Source organism: Erythranthe guttata, chromosome 14 (genome assembly GCF_056151865.1).
Source record: "Erythranthe guttata isolate IM_541 chromosome 14, IM_541, whole genome shotgun sequence".
NCBI classification, from domain to species: Eukaryota; Viridiplantae; Streptophyta; class Magnoliopsida; order Lamiales; family Phrymaceae; genus Erythranthe; species Erythranthe guttata.
Window position 1 is genome coordinate 9,872,691 of NC_142546.1, and position 24,653 is coordinate 9,897,343.

Below are 24,653 nucleotides of genomic sequence, written 5' to 3' on the forward strand. Positions count from 1 at the left end.
GAGAGCGTTGTGCGGAACATTTTGCACAACGCCGCATCACTAGGGCCATATAGTGCCATGGCGTAGAACTTTTCGATGTACTCTAGTGGATCACTAGTTCCATCGAACTAAGGTAGGCCCCAGACCTTTACCCCTTGGGCAGTATCTCATTGAGTATGTCAATAGTGAAAGGAATGCGCCTTATTGGAGCTATTGCCCTTCCACCAGTAGGGTTACCTAAGTGGGGAAGGGAGAAGGGAATTTGAGTGAGATACCCGACTGTTAATTTCATCATCTCCACCATTGTGTGGAGGAGCTCACCGGAAAGAGGCGTTGCCTCTCGGAGGTGAACGTGGGCATTGTTGCCCAGTTCGCGCCTCATGGCGATGAATTGATTCGTGGTCGTTATCTTGGGGCGGTGGTTGTGCCACTGGTGGAGCCGCATGAGGAGCGTTGGCTCCCGCTGCGACGATGTATTGTTCCACTGCTGCAGCAGCAGCACGAGTAGAAGCCGGAAGAGAAAAGTGGATCACCGGTTCACGAGCTTGATGACCCTAGATACCTGTTGATCAAAGAACACATGAACCAAGCGGGGGTTGATCCGGCGGAAACCCCTTTGACGCTCAAGTCAGGCGTGTAGATAGCACAAGCATAGAGAGAATGCTTGAAGTCGTCTCGCTATAATAGTAGAACGTACCTTAACAAATAATTTAGAATCTTTATTTGTACCTCGTTGATTTGACTGGAGTTAATTAATTGAGATTGTTGGGCCTAAACCTTATTTGAAGATGATTGATCATTCATTGTAGTGGTCTTCAAAGTTAGGCTCGTGGCCCAGTAGATTAAGAAATTGTTGCCCATTGGATTGACCCAATTAAACATATCAAATTCCTTTTGAAAGTTTTTTATAATTAATCTAGTATTTCGAGTTAATAAATTAATTCATTAACTTGTACGATGAGGATTAATAAATTAATTCATTATCGAAGTGATTATTTAGGTACAATATCTTAATTCTCACGAAAATTCACCAACGACTATTTGGCTAAAATATTATATAGAAAATTATACTATATTTATGAATAAATTTTATTAGTAAGTTTATACAAGATTCCGGTTGAATAGTATACAAAAAAAAAGGCTGCGGCTATATGCAAGACTTATTCCACTTTTGCAAGACCAAATTAAAATTTTTAATGTATAAATACTATAATACCCTTACTTATTAAAAAAATAGAAAATTCCAAATGTGCAAGACCAAAAATTCAAAAACACAAAAAACCCTATCACAAGACCACAAAACAACAAGACAAATTCTCATCTTCTCCATCTTCCAAAACCCACAAGACATTTCTCCTTCCTCCTCCATAAACCCACAAAACCTAGATATTCAAAATTATCAAAAGTCAACAAATCTTACAAAGATGGCAAGTATGGAGTCAGAAGACATCAAAATAGAAGATTCTACGATGGAAGAACCCAAGAAGCTATGCATTTATCGGTTTTTTTTAGCTAGAATATCGATTTTCCAAAAAAAATCCCGCGCAAACGAATTCGACATGTACATGTCGAATTTTACAGGTAAAATCGACATTTAGATGTCGATTTTGAGGTATAAAATTCGACATTTGAATTTGTACTATAAATTCGACATGTCAATGTCGATTTTTACCTATGCAATTCGACGCTCAAGTGTCGATTTATAGCATAGTTTTTCGACACCTTGGTGTCGATTTTTACCAGTTTCAAATTTAATTTGTTTTTCCTTTTTTTTTTGGGCAGATTTAGGTCACTCATGATTGTGCGTGGCGGGGCTGGCGGCGGCGGCGATCGGAGGTGGAGCTTGGGCGGCGGAGCTTGAGCGGCAGAGAAGGTGGGCGTAGGTAGGGTTGGGGGGGGGGGGGGGGGGGGGGGGATTATTTGTATTTGGTCTTGCATAAGAAAAAAAAACCAATTTAATTTATGGGCATATTTGTCATTCCATCTTAATAAAATAGAATCTTTTGGAATCTTTCTTTAATTTGGTCTTGCACAAGTGGAATGAGTATTGCATATAGCCGCAGCCAAAAAAAAAACGAGTTCGAAGTTGGTGATCCATCCCCAATTCAATCTCACATGCCCAAGGGCAAAATAGACCATTTCGAACATGTAGCCTCACTTTGGCGTACAAGCGTCGTTCCACACAAGGACGGACGCTCCAATTCGTGTTAATTCCCAATCAGGATCTGCCACGTCACAGCAATGACAGTCAGATTACACGTCTCACATCTCTATTGGTCCACGTGGCGACGCTGTCCACGTCATACACGGAGCTGAAGTGCAATCCGAAGTGAAATCATGCGCTATATATAAACCCCTCTCTCACTGACACTGGCATTCTCACTCCCAATATCAAAGAAAGAAAAAGTCAGCAGCCATGGCGATTGCGCAGAGAAGGTTGCAGATCATGAACCCTAATTTTCTCTCTCTAGCCATTGCTCTCTCTCTCCTCCTTGTGATATCCTCTGCCAAAGTGTTCTTCGAGGAGCGTTTTGATGGTACAGTTTTTTTTCTCTCTCTCTCTCTGTTTGATTAGATCGTTTATACATGGTTTTGTTTTTTTGCTGGTCCTCGGTGGATTTCATTATTTGTTTTGAATGATTGGTGTTTGGATTGTGTTTTATGCTGATCTGAATGTTTGTGATGGAAGAAATGTCATCCTGATTTTAATTTTCATCGAATTGATATCTATGAACACAGATCTGAGATCTGAGATCAATTTTTTTGTGTTTTGATTATGAAATTTCTGAATTAATCTGATGCGAGATTTGCATCAATTTTATAATTTGAGCTAAGGGTTGGCGTCAGCCCAATTTGTCTATCTTAATTTCATAATTTGTCTATGTTTAGTTTGTGAAAACATTTTTGAGTATAATGCAGCCATATATTGACAGCTGATTTTGTGATGGAGAAATATTAAGAATGCTTGCATTTTTGTAAATGTACATGCTTATGAAGGTTATCTGTTTTTTCGAAATTGATTATGATGGAAGCTTTATAAATTTGGAAAATGCAAATTGGATATGTGACGATTTTGCAGTATTGATATAAATATAATTGTCTTAGGATAAAACACGATAACTGAGTTATTTTATTTTATGCAATCGATGAAGTAATACTTGTTTCCGTTGATTGTTTTGTACTGATCTAAAGATGGATGGGAGAGTCGGTGGGTGAAATCGGACTGGAAGAAAGACGAGAACATGGCTGGAGAGTGGAATTACACCTCTGGCAAATGGAATGGAGACTCTAACGACAAAGGTAATTACATTAATTGCAGATTCAGAGTAAATTAATACTGCTTTAGAAATGGTATAGATAATATTCATCTTATCTTACTGTGCAGGTATCCAGACTAGTGAAGACTACAGGTTTTATGCCATCTCAGCTGAATTCCCTGAATTGAGCAACAAAGAGAAGACCTTAGTTTTCCAGTTCTCCGTCAAGCATGAGCAGAAGCTTGACTGTGGTGGTGGATACATGAAGTTACTCAGTGGTGATGTTGACCAGAAAAAGTTTGGCGGTGACACACCATACAGGTAATTTTATCACAGATTCCTCCTCGCCCTAGATTTCCTCTTTTTTTCTTCTTATATAATCTTTGAAAATGCTGATTGGTTGTATTGTATTTATATTGGCTGCAGTATCATGTTTGGACCAGATATCTGTGGCTACACCACGAAAAAGGTCCATGCTATTCTTACCCACAACGAGGTAAACCACTTGATCAAGAAGGAAGTTCCATGCGAGACCGACCAATTGAGTCACGTCTATACTTTCATCCTACGCCCCGATGCTACTTACAGCATTCTTATTGACAACGAGGAGAAGCAAACTGGCAGCTTGTACTCTGACTGGGATATTCTCCCTCCTAAGCAGATCAAAGACCCTGAGGCCAAAAAGGTATATTTTCTTTTTTTTCAGTAATACATTAAATTCGTTTCGAAATACATATTTATTACTCAAGCTTCATTACATTGTCCTTTATGCATCTTAATGGCAGCCTGAAGATTGGGATGATAAGGAATTCATTGCTGATCCCGAGGACAAGAAGCCAGCGGTAAATTGACTTTCAACATTTTCTGCTGTAAGAACTCATCATCTTTATTTTTGATTAATTAATTCTAAAAAGTGAATTGTAAACAGGGTTACGATGATATTCCTAAGGAGATTCCTGATGTTGATGCCAAAAAGGTAACTGAATTACATTTTCCAGTGTCCGTTTCTACAATTAATAATGCATTGGAGGATATTAACTAACGTTATATGTAAAAATATTTTTGGTACTGCAGCCCGAGGATTGGGATGATGAGGAGGATGGTGAGTGGACTGCTCCCACTATTCCCAACCCTGAGTACAAGGGTCCGTGGAAGGCAAAGGTTTGTCGAATTTTCAGTTTTCTTGTATTTGATATTGTTAATTAAATTGACTCCTTATATCTAGAGCTCTTCTGTTAACAGAAAATTAAAAACCCCAACTTCAAGGGCAAGTGGACGGCACCAATGATTGACAACCCAGGTATTTTTACCTCTCCACGCGCGTATATTTGACTGAATAACAAGTCTGCTGCAAAGTTTCAAGCATGGCTAACTCGATATTGACACAATTGCAGACTTCAAGGATGACCCTGATATCTATGTTTTCCCAAAGTTGAAGTACGTAGGAATTGAATTGTGGCAGGTAAGAAATTTCTGTTTCTTTTTCTTCTTTCCAATTTTTTACTGTTGATCTTAATGTTATATCACTTTTAACTCGACAATTGTACATTGTTGCAGGTCAAATCTGGAACCTTGTTCGACAATGTCTTGATATCCGATGACCCTGATTATGCTAAGAAGCTAGCTGAAGAAACATGGGGCAAACAAAAGGATGTATGTTTTATCCTTTCCCTGACAACATTTTTCCTTGCAAGTTATTTGTATGTTAAACTGCTTTCTGGTATTTGATAATACAGGCTGAGAAAGCTGCATTCGACGAGGCAGAAAAGAAGAGAGAAGAGGAGGTATTATAAATTGGAATAGACATCCAATCATTGAATTGATCATTTTGTTTCACTGTTAAACACATTTTGCGATATGAACTTCTGCTGCCGCTTAACGGTTTTCTTAAAAAAAATCTCTTTTTCAGGAAACAAAGGACGAACCAGTTGATTCTGACGTAAGCTCTAAAATTCCTTTTTTTTCTTCTAATTATGTTTGCTTAAAGCTGTGTTATTAAGCAGTGTTCTGACCTGGAATCTGTTTTTTTTCTTTTTGTTTTTTTTCTCAGGCCGAGGATGAAAAAGATGGCTCTGCAGAAGGTGATGCATCTGATGACGATGATGCTGCAGAAGACCCTGCCGCCTCAGTTGACGAAGATGCACATGTAACATCATTTTTTCCTTTTGCGTTTATTATTCATTTCCCTAAATTCCATATAGCATTCTTCTCATCGTTTTATTCGAATTCTTGTGCAGGACGAACTATAAGCACTGCTCGAGTATTGCAATATCTCCCGCGTGACAATGTGCCCTCAAGAAGAGTAGCCAGCCTGGGCAGTTTTGCTGAAGAAAAGTTCTATTTTCATTCTATATTTTAGCTTTTAGGTCTTATTGTTTTTTATGGAAAAGAAACAGTTGAAAGCTGCTGCATGATGTTATTTGTGGCTGATTGCGTTTATTTTCATGTGACATTTGACTTTTAGAACTAAAATAGAACACATGTGTCTTGTTTTTGATTCATAAAATAGACTCACATTAATTGATGTCCAATGCTCTGTCTAATTTTTATTATCATCTTATTGCTGATATAGGGAGTTTGCTCAATTTTATGTGTTATTGAAGATAAACCATCAACTTTATTTTCTAACCTATAAATGAATGAATCAGCAACTTTACACGCTCAACTAATTTTGACGGAAAAATTAACAGAAGCTACCCCTACCAATTGTAAGGGGTCATCTGTAAAAATTTGTAACCACAGGGGGTCAAATGCTATTTACCCTTAAAGTTACTTAATAATGAATTAAGTAAGGGGGCAACTACCATTAATACCAAAATTTTCTTAATTCAATACCAATAAATTTAAAATCATTTTTCATAGAAGTTTTTACAAATTTTTCTTAGTTTAAAACCACAAATAAAAATTTTATTAGCAAAGTACTAAAATATCCTTCATCAAATAAAATACAATTTATACAAACAATTTTTTTTCCTCATTTCAATACCAAGAATAAAAAAAATAAACAAATTCTCTCTTCTTCTCCCCCAAACTCACACTCATTAAACCCTCTCTTCTTCTTCATCTTCTTATATATCCTACAAAAAACCTCCAAATTTAAAAAAATCAAAACCTCACAAAACTTATAAAATGACAAGACAATAAAATGGTAGCATACATGGAAGGAGCACCCATTAATGTATGCATCCATGTCTTTTTTTTAAGCTTCGAAATCGATTTTGAAGTTTTTTTTTTGAAACAAGTCGGCAATTTTCGACACATACATGTCGAAATTTCTCAAATTTTCGACATATACATGTCGAAATTTTAAGAATTTTCAACATATGTATGTATCAGAAAATCATTGCTACAAACTTTTTTTTTTGGTAAACCAATAGTGTTTTTTCGACACGTACCTGTCGCAATTTCGACGGGTATGTGTCGGAATTAGTTTTTTTTTTAATATATTTTTTTGATGGTATCGAAAATTGACAAAAAATCGACATGTATGTGTCGAAAATTGTCGGCGAGTTTAAAAAAAAAAGACTTCAAAATCGACTTCGAAGCTCAAAAAAACATGGATACATACATTATTGTGTTCTCCTTGGTCATAAACTATCATTTGGTTGTCATTTGACTCCACTTTGAAAGTTGTGTGTGGTGATTCTGATCTATTTGCAGAAAGTGGTTTGTAATTGATTTCATATATGTGAACTGCTGTTTTGTTGTTTGTGCGAACAATAGCATATGGATCATTTATGTGATTATGTATGAACACGGGATTTTTTTATTTTTTATTTTTTTGTGCTGATTATGTTGAAATTTTATAGTCGTGTTATGCAGGTAACACAACTATTGTTTTTGTAGTAACATGTTCGTAATTTAAATATTATTATAGTTGACTTACTTATAGTTGTTTGTGCAGTAACTAATCATGGTTGTTTCATGTGTATTCTCTTTTAACTGCATTTTCATTTAAATCTTATGTTTGTTGTAGATGGATAGCAGTGTTAATATTTTTGTGAAGTACGGGGGTTTGGTTGCTTTGAAGCCATCTTCTGGACTTACTTTCCAAGCATTGGTTGATTTGCGTGTTCGAAATGACAATGTCTGAATGCATCTAATATAAACATCACATATATGGTGGCAGATTGTGGAGAATGCATTATTGCGGATGATGAAGACTTTTGTATCCATGTTTCATTGATGCGCGAGTTATCTTTAGTGCGTATAAATGTCGTGGTGAAGGGTGCAACTGACATTGTGATTCGACCAATTCAGCATGTGGTTGCACCAATTCGGCATGTCCACGCGCATATGCTATTGGGTTATTTTAATAAAAAATAATATATTTTATTATAAAATATAATAATGACTTTGACCACTTTTATGAGGATCATTAGATCACTATTTTGATACCTTCAAAGTCATTATTTTCCTACATAAAACACCATAAATTATATATTACATTGAGGTTTTATTGGGGTCATATTATATATTATATAAAAGGGATATTGTGGCTTTGCAAGTAGATGAGAGTAGAGAATAAAAAATGAATTTCTAAAGATCCTATATGTATTATATATTGAGCTCTTGTTGTGTGTCGGGTGTAAGTTTCTCCTTCACTTAAACGTGCAATTTCGGTGAAGTTACAGCAGGCTGGGCTGTTTTATCCCATAGGCGACACGATCGGAACCTTTTTGCACCTCATTAGAGAAGGGATCGTGAAATTCGTCTTAAGAGAGCGACCTAGTCCGCGCCTCACCTTGCCTATCTCCATCATATTAAGTATATTATTGCAGCTAATTATCAACTATAAAAAGAGAGAGCAAATAGAGTACAAGTTTCAATCCGTCAATTTCTTGATCTGCAGCCATGGTTCCAATTGATGTTGCTGCCAATGATCGGCTATGACAAAGATGTTAAGGATACGGAAGATCGTGATATGGAAATCCTAATAAGAAAACATGCCGCATGCGTGTGGAACTTTTATAATTTATCATTTTTTTTAATTGTAGTTAGTTTTGTTTTTTTATATCGACAATCTTATTCGTACATTGATTAAACAGTTCGAATATATGCCTTTCAAGATTTTCAAGTTTCTGGTTGTTCTTGACTGGTTCTATTGTTAGTATAGTTCAGTTCAGTTCGAGTAAATAGATCGAATATACGTTATATTCAAGTACAGTTCAGTTCATTGATATGCTTTTATTTGTATGATGTTTTCAACATATGGTGTTCAGTGTACAAATTTATCAACTATTTTCTTTATAAATAGTGGTATTCAAAGTAGTTGTTCTCATAAAGTATATAGATGAAAACTAGGTATAAAATACGTACATATATAACTAACATTACCCTTTGTCATTGTAACAACAAATTCTTATCTGCGAATTTAACAAACAAGAAGATACTTGCACAAAAATAATTTATTGAATTAAAAATAGATATTGCGGGTTACAAACTCTAATTTAATCCTCTGATTCTTCTCTCAAGAACAATGTATGTGTTTGACTTTGAATTTCGGAGACGGGTCGTTGACTTGATTTCTCCGGATTTGATTTGGATTTGAATAACGTCTTCCGAGGGTCTTGCGACTTGAATCTCGGATCGAAACGCTGAACTTTGACGGGTTTTGACTTGAAGATCTTGGAGTTCTTGATGGATTTGACCCTTCAATCTTCCTTCGATCTTGATTTGTTGAAGAACGCCCTCGATTTGATGAAGAACGCCTTGAATTTGATGAATAACGACTTGAATATTGTAGAGAGAATTTTCTCCTACGGTTTTTCTTCTTCTTGAGTTGTGTTTTGAATCGTGTAGAGAGGGTCCCTATTTATAGTGGTAGAATAAGAGTCCTACTTAAAGTCTACTTGATGACGTGGCGCGATTTGATTGGCTCTCTTTAAATTGATATTTATCTCTTATAACTTGGAAGAGAAGAAATAATCCTATTGGCCAATAATTAATTGATAATTATCTCCATAACTTATTTTGTAAGATAAATTATAATTTAATTTAGACACAATTTAATTGGCTAATTTAATTAACCAATTAATTAATTTTATGCGTCTACAAATGCCCCCTCGAGACTTGTTCACGGACAATGCATCTTGGAGTGGATGAGTCTCGATAATTGCTCAACTTTGATTGCAGCTTGATCTAGCAAAGAACATATATCTTTTGAAATCATGACTGAACTTAGAGAGATTCTAATTTGTCTACGTACCCTATAAAGGGATCAAGTCATAACGTAGTTCAAAATATATCCTTTTGAGGGATGTCGTGCACAGTTTATACTCATGTGGACAAGGAGAAACATTTGCAGTTTAAGCTCGTACTGAAGGAGCATTGGACTTGAATTTGTAGATAGTTTATGCTCGTATCAAGGAGGCTTGACTTGATTTGGACATATAGATAGTTTATGCTCGTATCGAGGAGCCTTGACTTGATTTGGATATGTAGATAGTTTATGCTCGTATCCAGGAGCCTTGACTTGATTTGGATATATAGATAGTTTATGCTCGTATCAAGGAGCATTGACTTGATTTGGATATATAAGTAGTTTATGCTCGTATCGAGGAGCCTTGACTTGATTTGGATATGTAGATAGTTTATGCTCGTATCAAGGAGCCTTGACTTGATTTGGATATGTAGATAGTTTATGCTTGTATCAAGGAGCCTTGATTTGACTTGGATATGTAGATAGTTTATGCTCGTATCAGGGAGTACTTCAGTTGATTTGGACTTGTAGACCTTTTAAACTCGTGTTAAGGAGTATTTCACTTGATTTGGACTTGTAGACCTTTTAAACTCGTGTCAAGGAGTACTTCATTTGATTTGAACATGTAGACCTTTTAAACTCGTGTCATGGAGTGTCTGATTTGGACATGACTTGTCATATTGCATATGATGTTGTTTCTTCAAAAGACTTGCCCCCATCCTCATGATCTTCTTGTTCTTCTTCAAGATGTTCTTCTTTGAGCAGGTACGACTTTTGGAATGAAGGTTCTTCGACTTCATTTGCAGTTATGCTCAATTCCATATCATGTGCTCGAGTGGCCAACTCTTCAAAACTTTTAGGTTGAATTCCTTGAAGGATATATCCCCATTGAATTCCTTGGATGCACAGTTCAATAGCTGATGTCTGAGGTAGACGATCCTTGCAATTAAAACTCAAATTTCTCCAACGATTGATGTAGTCGATGACAGGTTCCTTCTTCCATTGGCGGGAATTGGTGAGCTCAATCATGCTGACTGTTCTTCGAGTGCTGTAAAAGCGGTTGAGAAATTCTTCCTCTAAGTGCTTCCAACTATCAATGGAGTTTGCCCCCAAATCAATGTACCAATCAAACGCATTGTCTTTGAGCGATCGGACGAACTGCTTGACGAGGTGATCTCCGTACGTTCCGGCGTCATTGCAAGTCTCCACGAAGTGTGCTACATGTTGTTTGGGGTTGTCTTTGCCGTCAAATTGTTGAAACTTTGAAGGTATGTAGCCCATTGGCATCTTTAGATCATTAATCCTTGGCGTGTAGGGCTTGACATAGGTTGACGGCGACTTAGAGCTTCCTTCCAACTTCTCTTTGATGGTTTCACTGATCAGCGTCATCACTTGATTTACATGAATCAGCCCTTCGGAAGAAACTTGAAGTTCTTGAGTTGGAGCCTTCTCGTTTTCAACTGATTGTTGCTCTGTGGATGTCGCAGCTTCGTCTTGAGCCTCTATCTGATCCACAACTTGACTAGCATCAGCTTTGTCCAACTTGTCGATCAACTTGGCAATTTGAGAATCTCGTTGTTGAACATGCTTTGTGAGTCCCTCAATAGCCTTGGCCAAACTTGCAATTTGCTCTTCCATAGTTGTAGCGTTTATTGTCATGACAGGTGCCATCTCTGAGTAGCTTGATGTTGAATGAGGCGTGGGCTGTGAGATCTCTCGTTTTGAGCTTTCCACGACTGCGCTTGTGTTGACAAGAGGTGGTAAGCCTTTCTGAACGGTTTGGGGCGTCGAGCTAGTCTTGGAGGATGCTTGCAACTTCTTAGCCATACTCCTTGTAACTAAGCCCTCACTTGATGAATCCGAAGCATCAGTTTTCATTGCGAACGTAGAGGAGTGACTACAACACTTTGAGGATCTTCGAGAGAGAGAAGAGATGAGAGGTAGTGATGTCCCACCGGGCGTGCCAAAATTTGTAACAACAAATTCTTATCTGCGAATTTAACAAACAAGAAGATACTTGCACAAAAATAATTTATTGAATTAAAAATAGATATTGCGGGTTACAAACTCTAATTTAATCCTCTGATTCTTCTCTCAAGAACAATGTATGTGTTTGACTTTGAATTTCGGAGACGGGTCGTTGACTTGATTTCTCCGGATTTGATTTGGATTTGAATAACGTCTTCCGAGGGTCTTGCGACTTGAATCTCGGATCGAAACGCTGAACTTTGACGGGTTTTGACTTGAAGATCTTGGAGTTCTTGATGGATTTGACCCTTCAATCTTCCTTCGATCTTGATTTGTTGAAGAACGCCCTCGATTTGATGAAGAACGCCTTGAATTTGATGAATAACGACTTGAATATTGTAGAGAGAATTTTCTCCTACGGTTTTTCTTCTTCTTGAGTTGTGTTTTGAATTGTGTAGAGAGGGTCCCTATTTATAGTGGTAGAATAAGAGTCCTACTTAAAGTCTACTTGATGACGTGGCGCGATTTGATTGGCTCTCTTTAAATCAGTGTTCTAAATATCGGTCGTGGCGGTCGATATATCGGCCGCCATATCGGTATCGGTTATAAACCTTTACGATTTTGTTGAGGCGGTTTGGAATATCGGTTTTTTACGGCGAGGCGGTTTGTGGCGGTTTTTTGGCGGGTCAAACCGATATATCGGTTAACAAATCGGTTTTTTTTTTTTTTTTTTTTTTTAATTTAAATAAAAAGAAAATATGTTTTGATTTTTTGTTTTTCTCCAATTCTTTAAACTTCCAAAACGAAACCAAGTACTACCTCGCAATTTATGCTTTGTTATGTTTATATTAATTGTTGATGCGAAAGACTTGCGTAGTATTTGTATTTCGTAAGAATCTTTTATTATATTATGGTCTTATTATTTTTAAATTTTTGTTATTTATTGAGTAATTAGAATTATATAATAACATATGAATGATAGGATAGAATTATGTTTAAATATTCTTTTATATATATTTTGAGTATTTACAAATAATATTTAGAAATATATTACACTAAATTTAAAAACCGATATATTTCCGATTTATCTCCGATAAATCACCGCCGCGCCGATTTATCGTGTGGCGGTCCCTAACCGCCACGTACCCGATAACCGCCTTTTAGAACCTTGCTTTAAATTGATATTTATCTCTTATAACTTGGAAGAGAAGAAATAATCCTATTGGCCAATAATTAATTGATAATTATCTCCATAACTTATTTTTTAAGATAAATTATAATTTAATTTAGACACAATTTAATTCGCTAATTTAATTAACCAATTAATTAATTTTATGCGTCTACAGTCATAACATGAGAACTGTGAAATAGTTAGTTACATAACATATAGTTGTTTTTCAACATCCTTATGCATATGCCTTTACACTACAGCACACGGTTGTGCTTTCAGCAACAAAAAAAGCATACAACTATTAATGAACATCTATTATAAACCAATACCAGCCACTACAGAAATTAAACACCGTCAACATAAAATACCAAATAAAACATTCTACGCAAGTTTACAACTATATTAAACTAAAGTTTTCTCAAAAAACAACTTCGCCCAAAAGTAATAGTATGTCAACATAAAATACCAAAAAATAGATTCTACACAAGTTTACAACTACATTAAACTAAAATAATCAAGCGATATTTTTACTCAAATTCATTTTTTTGCTTCCTCAATCTAGAAATGTTTTCACAATTCCCGTTCGCATTGCTGGGTATTCTAATTCAGCTTTGTCCTTTATGATTGGTTGTTGCTCGAAAAGTTTTTTAATCAGATACAAAACCACCACACCGCAGTCAACACTATCATCCTTTTGTTGTGGCGCTTCAGCGAGTGAAACGATTTGCTCTTCTGGACATACGAGTATCAGGTTGTGATGTTCTGTTGTTTTTTCCGGGGCCTTTTTCTGAAATTGTACATTATGTAAGTTAAAGGTGTATTATCTTGTAATTTAAAAACAATGTCTAATGGAAAAATCCAATTAAGTTACAATATTGACAAAGAAACAATTTAAGGTATCAACCTTTCTAACAGGCTTCATTTGAAATCCAATTATTTACAGAATAGTCTATTTACATCCTAATGAACTATTTATAGAATATTTTATTAATATTCAACACAAATAGTCCATTTAATACTCCAAGAACAGTCAAGGCAAACAGCCAAATAGACTATTTTGATTCACAGTGTGTTATGCGATTTTTTGAATGAACAAGTTCTACATACAAATGCCCACTAATTCCAGCAAAAATAACAGATTAATAACAATTCTTAATGGACTGTTTAAACAAACATCTGCGATACAGTCATATAGGATTACAAGCAATTGTTTACAAAATAGGTTATTTGTAGTATACTCAAATAGGATTACAATGTTTTTTTCAAAGTCATCTATTCTAACTATATACCAACAAAACCATATATGTAAAATTCAACTATTTCTATTTTAGCTCATTACAAAACAACTATTTAACAAATTCATCTATTTCAAATTATAAATTTCCCCATAAATGGACTTCAAGCCCACGATTTTCACAGTCAACAATTCGGATTTTCACAGTCAACAATTCGCAATGAACTATTTACAGAATAGTCTATTTACATTCAACACAAATAGTCGAATTAATACTCCAGGAACAGTCAAGACAAACAGCCAAATGGTCTATTGTGTTTCACAGCATGTTATGTGCTTTTTTGACTGAACAAGTTCTACATACAAAGCCCACTAATTCCAGCAAGAATAACAGATTAATTATCTGCGTCAGTTTGCCGAATGTCGTTCAATGTTTTTGTCCTGCGTTCTCCTGTTCACAAAGACAAAATGTAAAACAAACACATTTGTAGATAGTGTTTCTTGGTAGAATCGAAGATATGATGTTATTGAACATGAGTATTTCAATTGGGATACTTACTGCTCGCAGAGGTCGCTTTATTTTTCGATTGCGGTGCGTTGGTGTCCATTGCTTCAAGAATTTCACTTATTTATAGTTTTGTCGCCTATTTTTTTTTACTCAGAAAACGACACAATATAGTCGTTTCACAAATTTTGGTGAGTGAGTTTAGGATTTTGGCAGCAATTCGAATTTTTGTGCCATAGGTTATGTCGCCAATGTAGTTGTTTAGGAGATTTAGGGTTTGCAGTGGGAATTATGGAAAGATTTGGAAAAGCGAGATCTTGGGGATAAAATCTCACACGATTTCAGCAATTTTATTTCTCGAATTCGGTGTTTGTTTTTTGTTTAGAGGAAACGTGGCTCCAACAAGGCTATTTTCGGGATTCATTAAAATAGTGGGTTTCCTATTAATATTGAAAATATGGCTGGATCCCCCATTATTAAAAAAACACTAGAGAGAGTTATGGCTAATAGTCCCTATTATATAAGGGGTTATCAAAGAAAAGGTAAACATAGTTTGGGTCTGCATTATTGACAAATGTGGTTTGAGGGGTCTCCCTAGAAATTTTGACTCATACCGTCATACGTATGAATTTTATTGTTTAAGGTTGTATAACATGAGTATTTCTAGGGGTGGTTTCGGTACGGTTACCGAACATTTTGTTCAATACCGTGTACCTACCGTATCTTTCGGTATTGAAAAATTCTATACCGTTACCGTACCAATAATTGTGGTATACCGTTATTCGGTATACCGTAAGTTTCGGTACGGTATGATCGGTACGTGGTAATCTACCGTACATCATTTTTTTGATGAACTCGGATGATACCATAATTAACATGAATACTAAATAAATAATAAATACAACAAATTAAGCAAATGAATATGGTGATCGATCAAGCAATCTACATGAATATACATTATACAACCGTAGTAGCATATGTTGCTTTAATTAACTAATGTTTACTAAGATATCTATAGAAAAATTGTAGAAACTTGTAATGAGCAAAAAAGTTTGATGGTTTAAGTAAGAGAAATAATTTTAATTTTTTTTGCAATAATGCAAATGAAACAGAAGACTGGGAACTCAGGGGGAAAAAAAGGGAGAAGAAAATATGGCAAAAAATATTCCACCAATAAGTGATAAATTGGACTTCGAAACTAAAGAAGTACGTGACATAAACAACTTTAACGAGAGCTAATATTGAGTTTGCATAAATATATGAAGATAATAAAAAAATTATAATTATGTATATATAATATATATATGATGTATCATATCGTTATTCTTGTTTTTTATTTTCTTTATAATATTTGTTGACTATATTTTTTTTTATCTAAAGTTGAATATAAAGTATAAAGTTGAATATTTGTTGAATATATTAACTAATTTTAAAAATACAAAGTTGCGGTACGGTACGGTATTACCATGGTATTGAAGATACAATACCGCTACCGTACCGTAAGGCAATGGTACGGTACCGATACCGTACCAAATGTAGTGGTAACCGATAGTTCGGTATTTATTCGGTAATTTATGGTAGGTATACCGTGGTAATCGGTATTTGGTAATTTTTGGCCAACCCTAAGTATTTCAATGAAAATAAAGTTGAATGTCGAAGTTAGAGACAAAAACACCATATACTTTTTTTTTCCTTTTTCAAAATTTTACTATTACGTACTTTTGAGATGAATTCTCAGAGAATTCGTGTAAATGTTATAGGAACAAACAAATGAAATGAACTTTTTTCTCAATTTAATAAGAATTCTTTATGTCGATGCTATATAGTACCTAATCCTTGTATGCATGCAGCAAATGATACTTTCGGAACTTAAATCATATGAGCATAATGCACTTTATGATAATTGAAGTTCCACCGCTCCCCAAATATAATCGTCGACAGCGAAACAACAAAACGATCTTTAATTTCAAATTCGACAAATTAATACAACAAACTGATGGATGTAATTGACAAAATTGGATTCCTAAAGCACCACCACACAAGTCCAAACAATAGAAATTTCGCCATTTTTTTCTTAAGCAAAGTTGTGGAGTAAAAATCAGTAAATTGAGACCAACGACAATACTACACGAGAGACCGAGTCAGTTTAGCATTTCCCCTCCACAAATCCGAAGCTTAGAAACAACATACATCAATAAATTTATTGCAGTCGAGGAAGTCTAGACTGGAACTGGCTCAGCAACTTTATTAGATTCGCCGACTTTAACCTGCATTTAAAAAGAATGTCGAAATATGTTACTCTCCTTAGCTGTTATTATCAATCTGCTTTTGACCTTTTACGCGACGACGAACCAGAAATCAAAACAGAGACGTATAACTCTATTCAAGCATAATAACACTAGAGCGAAACAGGTTATTTTTAAGTACCATTGGAAAATGAGAGGGGGCTTTGGTTCAGAACTTAGAGGCGGTTTCCGTTTTACCTGCAGTTATATTATAGTGCATAAGGGATTTGGCTAGTACTTTGCAGCCTCGTCTCCGATTGGTTAACAAGAGACTAGCACAGCTTATTAATTTATTATTTTAGCTTTAGCACATTAAAATTCATCATAGTTTATAGCAGGGAAAGTGAAGTCGGATTAAGAAATGGACTTTGGTTTAGCTCTGTGTGGTTCTGTACTTTATGTGTTGACAATTCAAATTGGAGTATCTTGTCGAAGTGAAGCACATAAAATCTAGGAATCTATAAAGAACCAATAGCTTATTACCTTTGCTGATTTAAAGAGCTCGTCTAGCACTTCGGACAAGGTTGGGTGAGCATGCACAGCAAATTTTAATTCCTGTAGAGTGCAAAAGTAGCAGGCAGGTAATTAAGTATCTGAAAGTAAAAGCAGATTGTTTCGATTGAAATTGAAAACGTGGTTATACCATTAAAAATGTTCGTATCTAATTTGATTTGTGTTTGGGGTAGTTAAAATAATTAAAAAAAAAATAGAGAGGTAAGATATTTCTAGTGGTGATTGTAACAGTATTGCTAGAAACCCAGAAATTCAGTCCCCCACTCCCCAAGCACGACCAAATAAGTACGTAAGAATTGATAACTTCAGAAAACAAGTGTCTAAAGAAGCTTATAAGCTTCAACGAGAAGGCACTTTTTTTTCCTTAGCCTTTCCAGGTTAACAAATTAAATGTTTGTGTACATATACTAAAAGGCGATGGTGTACAATGTGTTTATATCAATGAAGTGCGCAAACTGAAAGGAGAAGTACCTGTAAACGTGTTCCCATGGCTATGGCATTAGATGCTTCGTGTATGAGATCTGCTGCATGCATTCCAAAAATATGAACCCCAAGTATCTCGCCAGTATCAGGTCTGTAGATCAACTGCACAAATACAAACAAATTCAGTACGTAAATCCATTTGTTATCTTAAGACAAAAAGAAATATAGAAAAACATTCGGGGAACATATCCCGGGAGGTCTGCATAGAGTTTGGACACTTGACTTTTCTTTTTTCTTTTTTCCTTTTTTCTATATAAGGTGAAAGTAACTTTCTAATATGTTCTGAAAGAGTGAGTGAAAATTCTTTGAATCCCTAACCTAAGGCACTGGGATATAAAAAGATAAAGAAAGTAAACTAACACAAACACGAAGCTATTATGGTTTGTGAATTACCTTGGCTAGTCCTTCGCCTTCATTTTCAGCAAGGGCTTTTGTGTTTGCTTTGAAACTTGTCTTGGCAATGCTTATTTCAAATCCTTCCTTCTCAGCTTTTTCTCTTGCTTGAGGCTATAAAAAATGAGTAGATTTTAGCAGGAGTACATAGAATATATAGTAAGCAAACAACTACCTGTAAGCAATTACACTTCGTTTCCCTATTTTCATTTACCGAGACAAATTCACTGAAATTTGCCTCTGAAGACTTGTACCACTATTATATGCAAACAAGCCTTCTACTCATTTAACCTACATGGAGCCGTTGCAAAATTGACACGAGGAATCACTTAGAAAACCATTGTTTCTCACTACAAGTCATTGTGAAAATTCCAGTTGTGACTTATGGATCTTCATTACAATATTAAAACAACAATAATAGGTACTTGCTGTGCTGTATCGGAAGCAGCGAAATGCAAATATAAAGTGAAAATGGGCGAAAATGGAGAGTCAAAAACGAAGAAGTAGGCATTGTTTAAAAGGTACATTCCCAGACGAAAAAAATTCTAGATGGAAAAATGTACCTCAGTCAGCCCAACCATACTGATTTCGGGATGGGTAAAACATGCTGCTGGAATGCTTAAATGATTCAATACATGGTCCTGCCCCGAGACTTGCTCAACAACTACAACCATTTCCGTAAGTCAATTGACTGAAAAAAAATGTGATAAAGAATATCAAATAATTGAAACTCCACTTCGAAATTCATTACCAGAGATTCCTTGTGCACTTGCTGCATGGGCAAGCATCATTTTGCCATTAGCATCACCGATGCAATACAAATGAGGAACCTAATAATCAGAACTTTGGATCAGCATAAGGCACAAATGCATAATAAACTAAAGCTTGAGAAGATTTACAAATAAGAAAGCAAAACTGCAGACCCACCAACTTCCCATTTGCATCGATCACTCTCATGCGCTCATCAACAGGAATGAATCCACGTTGTGTTTGTACATTAATCTGGACAGAAATAAATTATTTGGATAAGTTGGCTTTCCACTTGTATAATTAATTTCGATGTGAGCTTTACGATACTAATATTCGAAATTACTAACATTTTCCAAACCAAGTCCTTGAGTGAATGGGGCCCTTCCAGTTGCAATAAGTGCTGCATCTACCTGCAGCAAATCATACAATTTATTACATACGTAAGGTCCAAGAGGCATTTAAAGTAATGATTACAGATAAGAAGGTGATTTACAACACTTCAGAAAATATAAATTGGGATGCAGGGTTTCACATGTAACTCTGGTTAACTGTATCCATTTCTTAGGTTGTTTGAACTGCTGACGTATACAAATATTTTTTCAACTATGTTTGCTGCAAATATTTTTCCGTAGGCCTTTCCTATGAAAGATTCCTGAAAATTACCTCCAAAGTATCCTTTGGCTCCTTTGTCTTTGCGTCAATGAGCTCTATTTGTACTGGTTTTCCATCCTTCGCTGGAGTGATCTGTACAGGGGGTTAAACTCATAAAACATGAACAATATGCTTAACCTAAGAGGGTTTATACATTCACATGAAACAGAAATGTGATTTTTACGCACCTTGCTAGCAAATACACCGGTGTACGAATCGATCTTGCGAGGATTGATGAGAACTCTCTGAGCTAATTTTCCAATCTCAGGATCAAAGCCCGGCATGAGTTGATCTAAAGCTTCAATGAATGTAACCTGTGCAGTTCAACAATAATCAGATCAAAGCCCCTATGCTTCATGCAATATACTAGAGGTGTAATTGTGCTAAACAGCCTAATGTATAGATATTTATATGTAATTGAATCATGATCGGCAATGATGTGTGTAAATTATGATCATCAGGGGAAAAAAAAAAAGAAAAATATATCAGTTACCCTAACATAAAGGATATCTAGTATGGCCTAGGTAATAAATATAGATGTGAAATACTACAGGAAGAATTAAGTATCAGACCTCACTTCCAAGTGCTGTATAGACATCACTGAACTCAAGCCCAATGTAGCCACTTCCCACAATAGCTATCCACTCTGGAACTGATTCCAGTTTAAGAGCATGGTCACTGGTAATCACTGTCTTACCTGCAATAAGTGGTAATTAAGTACGTGATGAATGAAGCTCAGAGCATATTTAGTGTATCTTTGAAGTCAGATTAGTGCAATGTTGGAACACGGAAGCAAATTGATTGAAAATTAAGATAGCATCAAAAACGAAGCACAGATAAGCAACTACCATCAACTTCAATTCCCTTGGGCACCAAAGGAACAGAGCCAGTAGCAATTATTATGTCTTTTGCAGTTATGATATTGTCTCCTTTTCCATATTTCAACTTCTGTGGACCCTGAATAATTTACGAATTGATATGTTAAAGACTTCTCGAAAATGTTTAAGATTATGCTGAGAAATTTTCCAGATATAGGCCCAAGAACTCTGCGAGCTGTAGATGTGGACTCACCAGAACTGTACCGACACCTGTCAATATATCCACACCGAGAGATTTTAATGAATTGGTCAAGTTGTTTCTAATCTTTGAGGCCAAATTGTTTGCATGATCAGCAACTCCTTGTCTGTCATATCCAGCAGCTGCAACCTGTCATTGTGGCATTTGATGATCGGTAAGCAGTGAAAACATGATATGGAAATGAACATCGTTCAGCATAACTTCCTCATTATACATATTACACAAGTAAAAGGTTTCAAACAACAGGTTTTCGTGTTTATATCTTTGTCAGCAATTTATGGACATGATTTTAAATTTCACTACGTGCACTAATCTTAAAGTTAACAGTAGACAACTAGACATTACATTGTTTCAGCACGAGTCCTGATCCTTGAAGCACCGATTCAACAATATGAACGCCATAAAATAGGATCTTATTCTAACCTTCGCAATGACATAGACTTTTGAATTTTCACAGTAAAATAAACTAAAAGGGCTGAAATATGTACATGCTTGTATAATGAGGAGTACCTGCAAACCAAAAGACTTCATATGGTGTTCGTTTTGAAGCTCTCGCATGCGACCACTGACAGCAAGAAGTGCTTTAGAAGGAACGCAGCCCCTATTTACACATGTTCCTCCAATTACATCTCCTTCTATGATTGCAGTTTTCAAGCCCTATGGTCAATAAAAAATCAATTTTCAGATAAACAGAATATACAGAAGTTGGTATCTGGATAACTATACAAATACGAAACTGGAAATGAAAAACATGCACTCAAGATGGCCTATGTATATCACACGGATACTACATCAATGATCAGTGTCTCTCAGCATATTTATGTCACAGATAGCAAACTTATCATACACGACGTATAGTTACAAAAATGTTTGTGATTGGGTTCTTTGTAGAGATGATTCAATAATTGTCAACGATGATAATGTAAGAACTTATATTTGTGATAACAGTTATTGTGGATATTATTATCAAAATAATATACTACCTATTGATAGACCTTCACATTACCTCTAAATTATAACTTTTTTATTCATAACTATGCTAATTAAAATTGATGTACATGGAGAAAGGTAACCTATTGATGAATTATTCACAATCGAAAGGTATGATTCAAAACTTAACACAGAGAAAATGATTGCCAAGCTGATTTCAATTGCCATTGCATAGCACATCATGCTTATGATAAAATGTAGATTTGCTTCAGTGTAGGTAAAACCACAGAATAAAACAACAAATTACAACACACGCACACACAAGGAGAGAGAGAGAGAGAGAGAGAGCAATGCAGGCGATAAATTATACCTTCTCAACGGCATGAAGCGCGGCGCCATGGCCACCAACTCCAGCACCAATAATCACGAGATCGTAGTCAAAACCACCGGAAGGCGGGGTGCCATTGCCATTCAACGCCGCAAAAACTTTACTTGAATTCGAACTCTTCGAATGAAAATTGAATCGATTCAAGCGCAAGGACGACGCATCAAATGAGGCTTTCACATCAAACGCCTCTCTTCGGAGACCGCAGAAGCGGAGAGACCTAGGCGCCGGCGAAGACGCATCAGTGACGGCGGATCGGGCGATTGGGGACGGCGAAGAAAGCGAGAGAGAAATTGCAGACTGCATTTTCTAGAGAGAGAGACAACTGACAACTGTGTGTAGTTTTGGAGAGAGAGAGAGAGAATGAGAGTGAATGAGAGAGGAGGTAGAAAAATATAGAGTTGATGGGTTTGGAGCTTCGAAAGGTCCGTTGGGAAGTGGCGGACTTTACGAAGAGAAATACTGTTGTTGTGTGTGTTGGTGTTGTTTTTCAAGTGTCGATGAACTAACTACTGTGCCTACTATTTTCCATTTTTCTTTTTCTTATTTTTTTTCTACTATAATAATGAACAATTATCACGAAATTCTTCATTGAGTTTTGTGGCGTCTGTACGAAATTAACATCAAATTCATGTTTACCACTAATTTCGTACAAAACACTACGAAATATTAACTCGTATTTTGTATAAAATAATACGAAACAAACAGTTTTTGTTGTGTGTTTCGTATAATTTTACACGAAATGTACACATGTAGTTCGTGTACTTATACACGAAATCCCTATTTTATTTTTTTATTTTTTTGTGCAAGTATCTAACTTATCATTATGCAGCCATATGAAGACAACTTGTATGTTGATCCTGCAGTTTTGGAGTGAAACGAATATGAAGATTTCTCTCACATTTTCCAAGTTGATATTGTGTTCGATAGTAGGGAAGAATTAATCAAGTGGGCCAAAGCAACTGCAGTTAGTCATTCTCACCGTTTGTTTTGACAAATACGGACATGACCGACAAACGAATATCGATGTGGAACTAGAAACACTGGAAAAAAAATGTGGTTGCCCGTTCAAATTGATTGGCAAAAAGTCAAGGTTTGTTGACATATGGCGGTTGACTGTCAACGATGACAAGCATACTCATCCTCCGGCTTTGTTTCCTCACGGACATGGTACGACTAGTCGTATAACTCCACAACATAAAGCAAGAATTAAAGAATTGAGAAATTCTCACGTGAAGCCAATGCTAATCATGGATAGATTAAGGAAAGATGATCCGACGATACAAATCTCTATGAAGCATGTTTACAATGAGTTGGCCAAGATTAAATATGAGGAAATGGGGGGCATGACTGTCATTCAGTTTATGATGCATAACTTTCAACAAGGCGAGTATCGATATTGGTATATCGTCGATAGTAAAACGAGTAACACAATAACGGATGTTATGTTGCATGTCCCGAATCTATTAAGTTACTACGGCTGTTCCCATATGTTATTTGATGGACTGCACATACAATACCAATAAGTAAGTAAAAATTACTATTGTTTAAATTATGATTGTTGTGTTATAATGTATTGTATTTTTGGAACCATTGAAACGTCCTTGTCATTACGAATGCCAGTCCTCGATTTCCAATTTCTAAAACTGGAAACCCTAATTCAGTTGACCTTCTAAATTTGGAAACTTCCCAATTTAGAAAGTTCACTAAGATGTTCGCCTACTTATTTTCCTTTTCTTACTCTCATTCATAATTCCAAATTACGAATGTTGGACTCAATCATATTGACTTCCAATTATGCAAAGATTAAACGTTTTTATATTTGACCGTTTATTCAAAGAGCTTAAGTGCACGAACAGTGTGACCCTCGATGGTTCAGGTGTAAGCTAGCCATGGGTCCACAACTCTTTGTAGTTTAAACTCGTCCCTAGAGTTACAATTAAGATGAAGCTCGTTTCAACTTAATCACCCAACGAATCAAGATTGGCGTCTAGCAACTACGCGTCATGATTCCCTAGATACAAATGAAGTGACTGCAAGAACCTTTTAATACAGTTAACGTACAGTACGATCCCTTCGATTCATATGTCCCGATTGAACTAGAGGCATTGGTTCATCGAGACCTCCTTAGTAGTTCAATAACTGTGCGATCGTTCTAAGTGTTGTAATCGGTACGTTCATGACTTAGAGAATTGAATTCCCTAATCATCACTTAGTCTGCTCTAGCCAGCGACTTAAAGATTACAAACTATGAGAACACACAGGACATCCAAGACTATTCTAGCGATCGAATCCCCGACTACAATGCACAGACCTCCCACTAGATTTCGGACTGCACGAACACTGGCCCTTGGGGCGGTCCTCAGTGGAACTCAGGGACACGTCACGATATAGCTGGTCCACTAGTGAAGTCACGGTGATGTCTAAGTCTTAAGGACTAATGGTGTACAAATATACCATAGAGATCTCTACTCGATTATTGAGAACCACTTAGAGATTTCTAGGTTGAGGGAGTTCGGTGAACTCTTCAACTGACGAGCACCCACTAATGCATGCCGATATCACAATATCGTTTACTGCTGAGACGCAGTACACATACACTAAGTTCTAGTCTCTTAATGGGAAAGGGCGATATCCTCATTGGTGGCGTAACCCTTCGACTATGAACACTGTTTAACAGTTATAATACTGAAGTAAATATCTCACGATCCTAAAAGACAGTTACAAGTAATTGTAATAACTGTAAGGACTATATCTATGTTTGAACAAGGGACAAAGATATAGAATGCCAATGTGTTTTTATCATTAATACGAAAAATGATTATTTATTACAAGAATAAATGGAAAGACCACAGCTACAAGTTGGCTTG

The 24,653-nt window shown here is 36.0% G+C and overlaps 3 protein-coding genes across 4 annotated transcripts; 1 reads left to right on the plus strand and 2 right to left on the minus strand.

The window, feature by feature from the left end:
* The first annotated feature begins 2,218 nt into the window (after window positions 1-2,218).
* On the plus strand, window positions 2,219-5,767 carry LOC105954683 (calreticulin). Its single transcript, XM_012978362.2, has 14 exons — window positions 2,219-2,516; window positions 3,172-3,279; window positions 3,365-3,557; window positions 3,663-3,921; window positions 4,022-4,078; window positions 4,165-4,212; window positions 4,311-4,397; window positions 4,479-4,536; window positions 4,631-4,698; window positions 4,794-4,889; window positions 4,973-5,020; window positions 5,146-5,175; window positions 5,287-5,382; window positions 5,474-5,767. Exons 1-14 carry the CDS (start codon window positions 2,396-2,398, stop codon window positions 5,483-5,485), a joined length of 1,281 nt encoding a protein of 426 aa, XP_012833816.2. The 5' UTR covers window positions 2,219-2,395; the 3' UTR covers window positions 5,486-5,767.
* Window positions 5,768-10,113: 4,346 nt separating this feature from the next.
* Window positions 10,114-11,316, minus strand: LOC148765157 (uncharacterized). The gene has a single exon (XM_088812682.1). It carries the CDS (start codon window positions 11,314-11,316, stop codon window positions 10,114-10,116), a length of 1,203 nt encoding a protein of 400 aa, XP_088668808.1.
* A 4,879-nt stretch (window positions 11,317-16,195) lies between these two features.
* On the minus strand, window positions 16,196-22,347 carry LOC105954684 (dihydrolipoyl dehydrogenase 1, chloroplastic). Of its 2 annotated transcripts, XM_088814531.1 has the most exons (16): window positions 21,769-22,347; window positions 20,979-21,125; window positions 20,463-20,597; window positions 20,240-20,348; window positions 19,964-20,088; window positions 19,580-19,705; window positions 19,404-19,484; window positions 19,088-19,150; window positions 18,918-18,992; window positions 18,742-18,820; window positions 18,554-18,654; window positions 17,991-18,104; window positions 17,586-17,699; window positions 17,085-17,156; window positions 16,744-16,799; window positions 16,196-16,583 (listed from the first exon to the last, which is right to left on the minus strand). In XM_088814531.1, exons 1-16 carry the CDS (start codon window positions 22,087-22,089, stop codon window positions 16,517-16,519), a joined length of 1,785 nt encoding a protein of 594 aa, XP_088670657.1. In that variant the 5' UTR covers window positions 22,090-22,347; the 3' UTR covers window positions 16,196-16,516. The 2 variants fall into 2 exon arrangements, with proteins under 2 accessions (XP_088670657.1, XP_012833818.2); XM_012978364.2 differs by lacking the exon at window positions 16,744-16,799.
* Window positions 22,348-24,653: the final 2,306 nt, after the last annotated feature.

Coding starts and splice junctions, on each gene's coding strand:
- LOC105954683 (XM_012978362.2), top strand. CDS start 2,396: ATGGCGATTGCGCAGAGAAGGTTGCAGATCATGAACCCTAATTTTCTC. Junction 3,558..3,662: donor GGCGGTGACACACCATACAG/GTAATTTTATCA, acceptor TATTGGCTGCAG/TATCATGTTTGGACCAGATA. Junction 4,890..4,972: donor CATGGGGCAAACAAAAGGAT/GTATGTTTTATC, acceptor TTGATAATACAG/GCTGAGAAAGCTGCATTCGA.
- LOC148765157 (XM_088812682.1), bottom strand. CDS start 11,316: ATGAAAACTGATGCTTCGGATTCATCAAGTGAGGGCTTAGTTACAAGG.
- LOC105954684 (XM_088814531.1), bottom strand. CDS start 22,089: ATGCAGTCTGCAATTTCTCTCTCGCTTTCTTCGCCGTCCCCAATCGCC. Junction 17,700..17,990: donor AAGGCGAAGGACTAGCCAAG/GTAATTCACAAA, acceptor GTATTTGTGCAG/TTGATCTACAGACCTGATAC. Junction 16,800..17,084: donor AGCTCTTTAAATCAGCAAAG/GTAATAAGCTAT, acceptor ATATAACTGCAG/GTAAAACGGAAACCGCCTCT.